The 13,942-nt window shown below is 45.3% G+C and overlaps 1 protein-coding gene across 2 annotated transcripts in view; it reads right to left on the bottom strand.

The window, feature by feature from the left end:
• The window catches only part of PTK6 (protein tyrosine kinase 6), a 40,775-nt gene that overhangs the window by 7,822 nt on the left and 19,011 nt on the right, over nucleotides 1-13,942 (bottom strand). For both annotated transcript variants that reach the window (XM_066588029.1, XM_066588030.1), the window contains exons 3-7: nucleotides 10,243-10,406; nucleotides 8,536-8,707; nucleotides 5,307-5,465; nucleotides 2,980-3,161; nucleotides 1,356-1,509 (exon numbers count right to left, since the gene is read on the bottom strand). In XM_066588029.1, coding sequence (XP_066444126.1) covers nucleotides 1,356-1,509; nucleotides 2,980-3,161; nucleotides 5,307-5,465; nucleotides 8,536-8,707; nucleotides 10,243-10,406 — 831 coding nt within the window. The remainder of the gene's footprint in view (nucleotides 1-1,355; nucleotides 1,510-2,979; nucleotides 3,162-5,306; nucleotides 5,466-8,535; nucleotides 8,708-10,242; nucleotides 10,407-13,942) is intronic.

Raw genomic sequence — 13,942 nt, 5'->3', positions numbered from 1 at the left:
TGCTATTAGTACTTTATTAGCTTCATTTACATGCAAATGAGCTTCTGGGAGCTGTTACAGAACTCAGCAGGAGGTCTATGCTCTGTAATTAGCTCCATTGTTCAGCCACAGGCTCCCCATGGAGAATTTAGCACCATAGACAGCAGACAGAGTGCTGTCCTGCTTATCAGCTATTCTCGCGGTGGGGCTGAGAACTGAGAACAGCTGTAACAATGTTATTAGCTGTAATCAGATCTCCATGGGCAGAACACAGCGTGTGGTTCTGCTTTTCAGCTGTTCTGCTGAACCTCCTCCTTTCATTGCAAATAGTGCAGAGGGGTGGAGAGGGGGTGGAGAGGAGGCAGAGAGGGGACGGGAGCTCAGAGCACAGCTCCTGGCTCTTCCAGCCTCCTTCCCCTGCAGAGAGATGCTGTATATTGACCGGCGTGAATACGCGGCCGATATACGGTCGTCTGAATGCACCCTAAAGCTGTATTTGCAAAGATGAAGCCGTATATCAGCACAATCCAGAAACACCCGTGTCTTCTCTGGGCCAAAATGCAAAACTGTTCTGTGGTCAGATGAATCAAAATTTGAAATTCTTTTTGGAAACTACGGACAATGTGTCCCGCGGACTCAAGAGGAGATGGACCATCCAGCTTCTTATCAGCCCACAGTTATTTTTTTTGTGAAAAGAAAAAATATCTCCCTTTCCTCCTCTGATGTGTTGGATGTTCTATTGTGAATAAAATATGGTTAGAAGAGATTTCAAAATCATTGCATATTTACATTTACACAGAGGCCCAACTTTTTAGTGTTGGGGTTGTATATCACTGTATACAGGAGATGTCTAAGATACCAGCTGTACATATATAATTATATACTGGAGATACCCAGGTTATACCAGCATGGTCCATATCACTATATACAGGGAGATATATAACTTATACCAGCTGTACATATATAATTATATTCTGGAGATACCCAGGTTATACCAGCATGTTCCATATCACTATATACAGGAGATACCCAGGTTATACCAGCATGCTCCATATCACTATATACAGGAGATGTATAACTTATACCAGCTGTACATACATAATTATATACAGAAGATACCCAGGTTATACCAGCATGCTCCATATCTCTATATACAGGGAGATGTATAACTTATACCAGCTGTACATATCTAATTATATACTGGAGATACCCAGGTTATACCAGCATGGTCCATATCACCATATACAGGGAGATATATAACTTATACCAGCTGTACATATATAATTATATACAGGAGATACCCAGGTTATACCAGCATGGTCCATATGAATATATACAAGGAGGTTGGGAACCAGGAACATAATTACCATAATTACCTGGGTATGGGATCATCCCCCGGGACATTATCTCATATAATAAGACTCCAAAGGACCAAACATCTGACTTAAGGGTATACCGACCATAGGACAATGCCTCGGGCGCTGTCCATTTATAAGGTATTTCCTTGGAGTTGGATATATAAGTTTCATCCTGAAGAAGAAAAACAATAAAGTATCACAGCTGTATTATTTATAATGCAAATGTAGAAAACTGAGCTCCAAATCCTCAGCTTCATTTTACACCATGATAGAGTTAAAAATTAAAATTCTGTCAGCCTTCAGCCACCGCTAGGGGGAGCTCCCTGCATATGGATTTATGTAGCTCCTACAGAACTCATTTAAAGCTGTATATGTCTGTATGCAGTGAGCTCCCCCTAGGGGTGGCTGCCAGTAAATGGAATTTTAGCATGAAAGGAAGCAACAGGAACTGTTCCGTGCTAAACCTTTTCTTACCACAGTGTGGATATCAAGGGCTGGGCTTTCCCTATGCACAGGGGTATCCCAACTATAAGGCAACCTGAGCCTGCCACCTATGGTGGCGGTCTGCAGAACCTCAGAGGGGCGGAGCTAGCGTTACCACCTGGCCAATGCTTATTTTTTACTGGCCAAATTAATGGGCGGTAAAAAGCAATTGACAGCTGCGAGCAAGTTAGGCAGCACCCTTACAAGCATTTCTCTCACTCTGCCCGCAGCTCCAGTCATCTGGCCATTTCTACTATAAACAGACTGTGACCCCTAGCCCGCACCCTTCTGCCTCCAACATCCACATTTCTGGATGCAGAAGCCATCCTATATGCAGTGAAGACTTTGGGGGGGAGGGGCACAGACTAATTACAGCAGCGGTGGCTGCCTGATCGGAACTAGCAATTGAGTCAGTGAAATGCTTATTGGTTTGCTGCCTGGCTGTTAGGGCCATTAGGGGCTTCACTATTATTACTCGGACCACTATGGGGTCACTATTAATACTGGGGCCACTATTACTAATAGGGCCACTATGGGGCGATTGGGTCACTGTTACTACTCGGGCCACTATGTGGGTCACTCTTAGTGGTCTCAGTACAAATAGTGGCACCAGTATTATCAGGTCACTATTACTACTAGGGCCACTATAGGGGTCACAATTAATACTGGGGCTACTATGGGTGTCACTATTAATAATGGGGCCATTATGGGGGTCATTATTAATACTGAGGCCACTATGGGAGCAACTGTTACTATAGGGACCACTAACATGTCCCTATTCCTACTGAGGCCACTATGGAGGTCAGTATTACTACTGGCACCACTAACGGGGGTCACTATTACTACTGTGACTACTAACAGGGTCGCTATTACTATTGGTTCCATTTAGGGAGTGACTATTAATACTGTGACTACTATGGGGGGCACTATTACTACTGGGGCCACTACAAGGGTCACCATTACTATTGAGACCACTAATGGGGTCACTGCTGTTACTGGGACCGCTAAGGGGGGCACTTACTATTGTTCAACTACTGGGTGCACTATTATTCTGTAAAATGAGTATTTTTTTTGCTGGGGGGCGCCCTTTCACAATTTGCCTCAGGTAACATAAAGGCTTGGAGCACCCCTGTCTATGTGCCACAATATCTTTTCTTACCCTAATAAACCTTGCCATGCCGAAATCCGCGATCTTGCAGATGTTGTGGTGCCCGATGAGGATGTTTCTGGCCGCTAAGTCACGGTGGACACAATTCTTTGTCTCGAGGTAATGCATCCCGTCCACTACCTGCCAGGCTATATCCAGGAGCTCGTCCACCTTGAGCTGCTCTTCCTCCGTATCTAAAGGAAAATCCAACAGGTGATGGTAAGGGGCAAAATGAGGTATTAAAGGAGAACTCCCCTTCATGGGTACATGTCAATCAGTGCTTCATGAGGCCTGAAGAATGGAAATGGGACAGCTCAGTATTCCTGGTTTTGTTTTAAGTCAGAGGCACTGAGGGGCACTTTTTTGTGGGGGGATCTTTGGGCACTAAATAGACATCTATGTCTGAGAGCTTTTAAGGGGGTATCATTAGGGGAACTAATGGAGAATTTATACTGGGGAGGGCATCAATGTGAAGACTAAGGAGGCATCTGTGGGGGGTACTAGTGGGCATCACTAGGAGAAATGAGAAGTAATCTACTATGGTGGACATCAATGGGAGTGATGCTAAGAAGGCATCTGAGTGAGGGGGACTAAGGAGGTGTCAGTAGGGGTATTAAGGGAGAATCTTTACTGTGGAGGGCATTAAGGAGGCAATTGTGTATGGGGCATTAGGAGACATCACTAGGGGAACAAAGGGAGAATCTGTACTGAGGAGGGCATTAATGCAGGCACTAAGAAGGCATCTGAGTGGGGGAACTAGGGGGCATCACTAGAAGAATTAAAGCCCCCTGTCCATGGGTGAGGCGGAATATCGCTAGCCGGGGAGCAGGGGAGAGAACTGACAGATAGGCTCACCGCAGAGAATCGCGCCAAATCGCAGCATGCCGTGATATGAGTCCCACGAGCAGAGAATCGCTATGATTCTCCGCTCGTGGACAGGGGGCTGCACTTTCCATAGTGTTACTCGCAGGTGGATTATTGCCGCGAGTAACACAATGCACTATCGCCAGTGGATAGGAGGGGAATCTACTGTGGAGGCGGACATTACTGGGAGCGCTAAGAACGTGTCTGATTTTGGGAGGCACTAAGGGAGAATTCTTACTGCGGAGGGCATCAGTTCTGGCATAAGGGGGTTACCTGTATGTGGGGCACTAAGCAGGCACTTATGGGAAATCAAGGATTAATCTTTGGTAGCACTAAAGGGTAATCTATTATAGCGCACTGGAGTCACTGAGAAGGGATCTGTTTGTGTGGGCAGTAACTGAACATTAAGGAGTCATCTGCGTGTAGGGGGCACTAAGAGGGCATCACTAGTATAACTGAGGGAGAATCTGTACCATGGAGGGCATCAATGAGAGAATTAGTAGGCATGTATGGGGGGACTAGGGCCATTACTAATGGAAATAAGGAGGAATCTACTGTGGTGGATCATCACTGGGAGCACTAAGAAGGCACCTGAGTGCAGGGCATTAAGGAGGTGGCAGTAGGGTTACTAAGGGCATTAAGGAGGCATTTGTGTGTGGGGCATTAATAGGAAATCCAGGATTAATCTTTGTATGTGGCTAATAAAGGGGAATTTACCATTGGTGTGGCGCCACTAGAGACATTGAGGAGGGATCTCTTTCTGAGGATAGCAACTGAATGTTAAGGAGGCATCTATGTGGGGCACGAAGGGGACATCATGGATTGATATTTGTATGTAGGCACTAAAGCGTAATCTACTATGAGGAAATCTCTGGAGGCACTAAAGAGGGATCTGTTTGTGGGGACACTAAGCAAACACTAATGGGCATTAACCCTTTGCAATCCAATTTTGGATTCAGAGTTTCCTAGGGGGCTTTCTCTTTCTGCCATTATACAATGGCACCATCTGCTGGATAGAGCCAGTACTGCAGTATGTGACATGCCGGAGAGGCCCCCCGACAACAGAGCAGCCAGTAATGTACAGTAAGAATACCCTGCCAGACGTCTACCAATGTCGGAACTGTACAGCCTTCAATCAGAATGTCTTTAGACATCAGACAGTGGATTGGAAAGCGTTAAGGAAGCATTTGTGTGTGAGCACTAGAGGGGCATCACTAAGGGAACTAAGGGAGACTCTTTATTGTGGGGGGAAACACTGCAGGCAATATAGCGATGTTTGTGGGGGCAGTTAGGCATCATTAGGAGCACTTTTTCTGTGTGGGGACACTAAATGGGAATCTTTATTGTATGGGGGCATTACTACAGTGAAGGGGGCACTAAGAGGGCATCCTTTGTGTGGCAGGCACTCGTACTGCACCCTGGTAAACAAGGGTAATAATAATAGAACAACCATATTTCACATCAGTGGCACTTACTTTGCAGAAATTTCAGTAGATCCCCCTTGGAGAGAAGTTCAGTGATTATATAAAAGGGGTTTCCTACTGAACATACGGCATACAGGGATAACAGGTTACGATGCCGAAAGGTCTTCAGAAATGATGTTTCCCTCACAAAGGCTTCCTGCGTGGTCACGTCTGAAGAATGATGGGGGGGGGGGGGGTATTAAAAAACATTGTACTTGTGCTGATGCATTGATGCACATGAAATACATTTGGTTATGGCAGTAGTAAAGAGTGGTACTGCTGTGTATAATCTCAATATCTGCCACTTCTTACGCCAGATGCCCTTTCTCTGTTAACTTATACTGTCTTTTATCGCCTATGGTATGAGGCGTGCACAGAAGAGAGGGAGCCCCATAGCAAACATTACGGGGCATAGTTTTGCCTCCAAGGACAGATAGGCTTAGTGTTTGCTTTCGCCTCTCTGCCCTTTCTATGTACTTACATAGAGCCTTTACACAAACCTTTGTGTTTGCAAAACTTATGGCTACCTACAGTAGATGCAGCCAACAAGAGCTGGCCACCTCCCTCCAAGGGCCCCATTCATTTCCTCTTCCATGTTTACACCCCTGTAAAGGTATCCAGAGGCGTAACTTGAAGCTCCCGGGCCCCGATGCAAAACTTGTAACAGGGCCCCCAACTATAATGCTTTATTCATAGTACTGGGCTCCCTGTATGGAGAAGAGAGGCCTTATGGGCCCCCTAAGGCTCCTGGGCCTGGGTGCAACTGCATCCCCTGTACCCTCTATAGTTACGCCCCTGAATGTATCTAAAGAGGATGTTGCACTAAAATGTGCCATTTGCACTTGGCCACTGTCCTACTTACAGAGTATATACTATTTCTCTCCCCCTCCTCTATGTTTTCTGTATGTTACTTGTATATATTATTCCTATAGTCAACCTTCCTCTGCCCATAAACATGGGACGTCAACATTTAGGTTGGAATGTCCACATGACATCCTGCATGTTAGGAGTGCAAAGTTATGGCATCTGGGCTTCCATTCATTGCAGCGAGCTATAATAATATAGTACAACATCCGAAGCTGAAGTGCTGTATTCAATGTTTATTTCATTGTTGCCATCTTGCTTTTTAAAGCGGGGGGTGTCATCATTTCGGCAAACATAACACTATATTATACAATGGAAGAGAAATGGTGACACTTCCCCTTTAAGTACAACTATGAATCATTTATATTTAGTTCACGGTACACTTGGTTCATTGTAGTCTGGGCAGATGAGAGGTTTAACCTGAATAGTCAGTCGGTGCTCTACATATTTGAGGTCATGACCAGACGCTGAAGCTCTATAGGTGTTCTTTATGCATATGCTGCCACCTAATGGTCAGTCATGGCAATAGCATAAAGTGGATTGAGCAGCAAGGAATCCATATAGAGAGTAGAGAACTGAGGTTGTCATCTGCTACTTGTTGACTTGTTGCTGGACTGGAGGGGGGGGGGGGGGGGGTTAATGGAAAAACATCCAGAAATCCCACCATTGTTTTTGTAAGAATAGCCTGATGACTTTCTTTACTGCGATAACAATTTTATAGAGATTTTTACTACTTTTGCTCAATGATAAATACATTTTTAAAGGGAAACAATTGACTCCGCATCGTCGCATTCTAAGGGTCCATTTACACGCCAGTAGGCATTTTACGTGCGCCCGCTGACATCATAAAAACAATTGAATGGCAAAGGGCCCAGCGCATATACGCTGAGGCCTCCCTTCCCCTCGCCGGCTCACCTCCTCTCTTCTCCCCTCTGGCCATTTGCAATGGGAGGGGGTGGGATGAGCTCCGCCCCCTCCTCTTCTCCGCAGAGAGCAATGAAAAGGGGCGCAGCAGGCAGAGCTTAGCTCCACCCCCTACCATTGCAAACAGCGGCAAGGGGAGAAGAGAAGAGGGCGGGAGTTTAGCAGACACAGTGCTAAACTCCCTCCCACCTCCTTTCTCCAGCAGCTAGCATAGTTTACCATAGGAATCTATGCAGCTGCCGCTGGCGGCGTGGTAGCGCCCCCTCTTGGGCACTTTTACGCCGTGGAAATACACCTCTGTGCACTGATGCAATGTAAACCAATGCATCAGAGGGGCAGCGAATATCGGCCGGCCGTGAATAATCCCCAAGACCCAGAACATCTTTATTTCTCTGGCTCTGGAGCTCTGTGAGGGCTTGTTTTTTGCGGAAAGAGCTGTAGTTTTTATAGATACTAGTTTGAGGTACATGTGACTTTCCGATTCCTTTTTATTATGGTTTTTGGGAAACAAACAAAATAAAAATAACAATTCTGGCATCACTTTTTAAAATTCTTTTTACGCCGTTCTCTGTGCGAGATCAATAACTAAGTATTTTCATTACGAATGTGATGATACTTTATGTGCACTTTTTTTTTTACATTTTTGTATTTTATCTGTTTAAAAAGGTTTTTTATGGGGAGAAATGTGTATTTCTTAGGGCTTATTCAGACGACCGTATATCGGCTGGATTTTCACGCCCGGCCGATATACGGTGTCCCTCTCTGCAGGGAGAGGAGGCTGGAAGAGCCAGGAGCAGTGCACTGAGCTCCCGCCCACTCTCCGCCCCTCCCCACTATTTGCAATGGGGGGGATGGGACTTAGCTCCGCCCCCATCTCACTCCCTCCCATTGCAAATAATGCTGAGGGGCGGAGAGGGGGCGGGAACTCAGTGCGTTCCTCCCGGCTCTTCCAGCCTCCACCTCCTGCAGAGAGGGACACCGTATATCGGCCAGGTGTGAAAACCCGTCCGATATACGGTCGTCTGAATAAGCCCTTAAACTGGATTTTTTTTTCTTTCAATTAAATTAAACTTAATTGAGCTTTCTTTGACACTATTTTTTAGTCCCTGGTGGAATCGTTCGATTGCTCAGATAGTACACTGCATTATTTCTACTAAGCCTATGACAGCAGCCTATTAGCCTCTGCTGGAGGAAAGGCTTAATAGGCTGATTTACATGGCAGGCATGGTAGCCTTTGTCAGGTTTCTGGCTGCCATGGGAAACCATTGGTATCTTGCGATCGAACTGTGTGAGTGACTGAAGATCCCCCTCCTCCTGTCATCGGCTTACATGCTGCAGTTGCTATTGATTGTGGCATGTAAGGGGTTAAACTGTCAGGATCCCTTGAAGAAACAAGGTTTCAAATAGTAGTCATCTGAAAGTGAGCATACCCTTTAAATCCTCCATCACTCACCTTGATTAATTGTCTTAATTGCCACCCTTGCTTTGAATCCTTGAAGCCAATACCCTTCATAGACCTTGGAGAAGTACCCCGATCCCAGCATACGTGTCAGTTCGAATTCCTCCCGAGGTCTTTCCCACTTATCGACTGGAAGTGGGCTCAGTTCAGTAGCTGTGGGGTCATCCTGCAGAGCATACAGAAAACATTGCCACTTTACTTTCTACAAATGTGATTGGCTGCCTCTAGGTTTTTTTTTTTTTGGAAATGTAAAAAATTACATTTTTTAATACAGAAGACAAAGCAAAACGTGAGATTAGGCATATAAAATAGTTTTCATTAAAACAGATCAAACAGTCTTAATAAAAAGTAAGAAAAAGTGAGCAGGTTAAGTTGTGAATTCGTTTCTAGTTTTATACCGCTGTATAATGCCCACACAAATAACACTGCAAAACTATGCCTAGAAGGGGAAAATAAAATGTAAAGTACTTCATGGTAGAGAGCAATGCATGGGTCAAATGGTAAATCCTACTATTCTGCTGGTGGAGTCACTGTGTACATACATTACTTATCCTGTACTGATCCTGAGTTACATCCTGTATTATACTCCAGAGCTGCACTCACTATTCTGCTGGTGGAGTCACTGTGTACATACATTACTTATCCTGTACTGATCCTGAGTTACATCCTGTATTATACTCCAGAGCTGCACTCACTATTCTGCTGGTGGAGTCACTGTGTACATACATTACTTATCCTGTACTGATCCTGAGTTACATCCTGTATTATACTCCAGAGCTGCACTCACTATTCTGCTGCTGGAGTCACTGTATACATACATTACTTATCCTGTACTGATCCTGAGTTACATCCTGTATTATACTGCAGAGCTGCACTCACTATTCTGCTGGTAGAGTCACTGTGTGCATACATTACTTATCCTGTACTGCTCCTGAGTTACATGCTGTATTATACTCCAGAGCTGCACTCACTATTCTGCTGGTGGAGTCACTGTGTACACACATTACTTATCCTGTACTGATCCTGAGTTACATTCTGTATTATACTCCAGAGCTGCACTCACTATTCTGCTGGTAGAGTCACTGTGTACATACATTACTTATCCTGTACTGATCCTGAGTTACATCCTGTATTATACTCCAGAGCTGCGCTCACTATTATGCTGGTGAGGTCACTGTGTACATACATTACTTATCCTGTACTGATCCTCAAATACAACTCAAATTATACAATAGATCTGCATTCACAGTTCTACAGGCTTCAGAGCTGAAATCCTTCTGCTCTTCTTCAGTGCCTGCATAGAGGTTCTCTTGTAGTTTGTATTGTGGAAGCTGCCCTCTTAACACCATGAACAGTACAGTCATATAATGTTTGAAAGAACTATCTGCTACCTGCATGATAAAAGCTTGCTGACTGTCCAATAACAGTAGCCTTATGAGTGCAGCTCTGAGGCAGTATGTGAACACTGAAGGTGGCTGCAGAAATCAAATGTTAAAAATTTTCCATGTCAGCCTGACTCTTAAAGGAGCAGCCACATAGATGAAGATGAACCTACAGTGACTTGTCTCTGTCTACTTGCCCTGCAGCATGATATTGTGACATTTATGGTCACCTTGCATTGAGAAGTAGAATATACTGAAATTTAATAACAAGATTGTATTTCTCCCCTCCAAAATAAAGCGCCACCTAGTGGCCACTCACCTTCTGACAAGGAGATGTCAATAGTAGATCAGTTGCTACTGTCTTCACTTTGTAGAATTCAATGAGTTTATTAAGATCCGCAAAGTAGTTTGACAAGCCCAAGTGATATTCACCCCCGTCCTGCTGCAGGATCTTGAAGTGTTTTACAGTATCCCCGGAGCGCACTGAAAGGAAAGGGTCACAATAATGGTTACTTCACGTATGTAGAATTGTGGGGGAGCAAAGTTACTGCGAATAATGAGTGCAGCTCTGAAGTATAATACAGGATGTAACTCAAGATCATTACAGGATAAGTAATCTATGTACACAGTGACTCCACCAGCAGAATAGTGAGTGCAGCTCTGGAGTATAATACAGGATGTAACTCAAGATCATTACAGGATAAGTAATCTATGTACACAGTGACTCCACCAGCAGAATAGTGAGTGCAGCTCTGGAGTATAATACAGGATGTAACTCAAGATCATTACAGGATAAGTAATCTATGTACACAGTGACTCCACCAGCAGAATAGTGAGTGCAGCTCTGGAGTATAATACAGGATGTAACTCAAGATCATTACAGGATAAGTAATCTATGTACACAGTGACTCCACCAGCAGAATAGTGAGTGCAGCTCTGGAGTATAATACAGGATGTAACTGGGGATCTGTATAGGATAAGTAAGGTATGTACACAGTGACTCCACCAGCAGAATAGTGAGTGCAGCTCTGGAGTATAATACAGGATGTAACTCAAAATCATTACAGGATAAGTAATGGATCTTCTCCCAACCCAGAGGGGTGGTGAGAGATGAGAGGAGGGCTGAGAGGTTCTTCCGAGAGCTGTTCAACCTCAGATGCCTGGACAGGTACCGCCTGTATGAGGGCCTGAGGAGGAAACTCGAACATCTTGTTTCGACTGGACATAGCCATGAAGAGATCTCCAGGGTGAAAGCTTTACTCAAGAAGTGCTAGCAGGATAGACATGCATCTTTGGTTTTTGAAAGGGAAGTATCGCTCGCCCGATCCTTACAGAAACTGTAGGATGTCAGTGAATAGTAAGTGTCCAGATGGCTTAACGTCTAAGTATTATAAGACCTTCAAGGACCTCTTGAGTCCCCTCTTGATGGAAGTATTAAATGAGTGTCTTTCCTCCTGCACTCTAAGTCAATGAGGAGGTTGGCCTTGATCATTCTGTCAAAGTGTAACGATTCGAGGCATATTGAGAACTGGCGTCCCATAGCGCTTCTCAATATGGGCAGAAAGGTTCTGGCAAAAGTGCTGTTTAATTGGCTGGTAAGGTTGTGGGGGAATAGGTTGAACCTAATCAGGAGAGATGTTACGTATCACACGAGAAGACTTGGGGGGTTATCTATGGTCAACTCTGTGGTGTGTCTTGTAAACACCTTTTTTAAGATCAACATAGGCAACCTCTGGCAAGAGAGGGCTCCTCCGTGGGTCTACTCCTGCTGGGGATGGTTTTGGCTCTTCTTCCAGAAATGGGAGACTGGAGGGCGAGCGAAGGACCTTCGCATACAGCATGGATATCTCCAGGCTTACACTACCTTGGCTGTGAAGGTAGGGCCTAGGGATGTGGGAGATCAAGACTCTAACAAAGAGGCTCCTTAATGATAGAGTCCTGTTGACCCGTTTCAAGACACCCTTGGTGCCCAAGGACTGCCCAAGAGAGTATCTGGTATAAAGCTTGTGTTTACTGAATTCATTCCGTGTCCCCTTAAGGTTTTAGGACTTGGCTTTCATGGGAGACTATATGTAAGGGGTAACTTAGAGAGCAGGCCTCTGATTGATAGGGGGTTGCCCCCATCAGGAGTGCAGCGACGTGCTGGAAAGCATAGAGCATTTCCTGCTTCAGTGCCCCTTTAATATGGTGGTATGCCAACGGGTAGGGGTCTCCATAGGCTGGCCTCGGCTGGCAGACCTCTCCTATGTGTAGTGGCCCAGAGTTAGGGGTCTCCTCCAAGACCTCAGAATACATGTTTTATGTCCGTCTTATGTCATCGTCTTGTTTGTGGAATGCATCAGAGATATGTGTATGGCACTTGCAGGCATGAAAGGGTTAATGTTGTCTCGTGTTGTCTGGAAAATGTATCGCTTTGTGTAGTATGATACAAAAGTGTGCTCATGTGTCCGAGAAGTGGAGTTGGGTAAGGAAGCAGTGAGCCGCAAGGAGTCGGTTGGTGAGTGGGGAGAAACAAGACGCCAAACAATGGTCTGCCGCTCTGGCTTGGGCCCAAGTTGGGTTACAAGTTGTTTCTGTACAAAGACTGTTTTATTGATTTTCATACCAAGAGTTTAAGTAAACGGACAGGACCAAACGTTCCCGATTCTCGTTCAGAAAATACCCTGTGTGTGGACTACTTTATTACATCTGAGACATCCGCCGCAGAGGACAGTTGGTTGGCATCAAGAGTGACAAACAGGACTTCAGGTAACTTCGGTTACCCATTTGTGAAACCCCCAGTGGTAAAAATATCGAGTTTCTAGCCACCGGTAGTGAGGAGACGATAGAGCCCCATGACAAGGTTATTTCTCTGCCCGCTGTCTCCTTGGCTGAGGGCCTGCTCCTTTGACACTGCATATGCGGAGTGGGCTTATGGGCCTTTCAGAGGCCTTGGTGGTGGGGACCGTGGCACTTTATTTCTAGTTAGCCTAGTGGTCATGTTCCACATCTGGAGTGCACGGTGCTTAATCTCAATGGAGCAGAAAATCCAGTGGATACAGTATGTAGAAACATCTTGGGTGGCCTGGTGAAGGTACGTTCTGTGGAGCATGAGTGGCTGGGCACATCTAAGGCTTCTCTCCTATGGAGAGGGCTTGTTTTTTGTTAGGGATAGTCTTTTCTTGAATTTTCTAGGGTCAGAGTATGGAGAGGAGGGACAGATTAGGGAGAGAGGAGGGATAGGGCAGGGCAGTTTTTATGAAGGCTCAAACTCAAGGGCAGATTAAGGAAGTCTAGGACAAGAATAAGGCCCTCTGCACACAACCAGGTTTGAATTGCGGAATCCACGATAGTCTCGCACGCGAACGATCCGCGGCATTCCACACCAAATCAAACCAATAGAGCATTCGCATGTCCGCTCACTCATCGGCAGTACAGAAGAAGAGACAAAATGTCAGGTACGCGCGGACACCAGCCGAGCACAGGGTTGGATTACGCTGCGGGCTCCAGCATGCAGAATCAGACCCGTTCCTATGCAGGTGGACCAAGGAGAACTTATTTCAAAAGAAAGGGAACATGCATTGTTATGTCTGTGCTTATCATCTCCAATCCCGGTGGGGGGCTACAAGTGCGCCATGAAGCCTTTTAGTTTTGATTTGGGCAAAATCGAAAGAAGCAGGATTGCAGGTGAGCTGGACGTAAGCTTTTGGGTTATGTTATATTGCATAATAGGTATCTTGGTTTATTGTTGTAGGTTTATTGAGTTCATAATGTGTTCATATGTATATATTCACATTTTGGGAGGTAGGTAGGTTGGGTGGGGAATTGGACGGAGTGGATTCATGGCTTGAGCCGTAGCCTGGCGCGTCCCGAACTGTATGTACACAGTGACTCCACGAGCAGGATAGTGAGTGCAGCTCTGTAGTATAATACAGGATGTAACTCAGGATCAGTACAGGATAAGTAATGTATGTACACAGTGACTCCACCAGCAGAATAGTGAGTGCAGCTCTGGAGAAGGTTGGGTGTGGGAGAGCTCT

This window comes from Eleutherodactylus coqui, chromosome 13 (genome assembly GCF_035609145.1).
Source record: "Eleutherodactylus coqui strain aEleCoq1 chromosome 13, aEleCoq1.hap1, whole genome shotgun sequence".
NCBI lineage: Eukaryota > Metazoa > Chordata > Amphibia > Anura > Eleutherodactylidae > Eleutherodactylus > Eleutherodactylus coqui.
The sequence above is the reverse complement of the archived record's forward strand: the minus strand, read 5'-3'. Positions and strand labels throughout refer to the sequence as shown.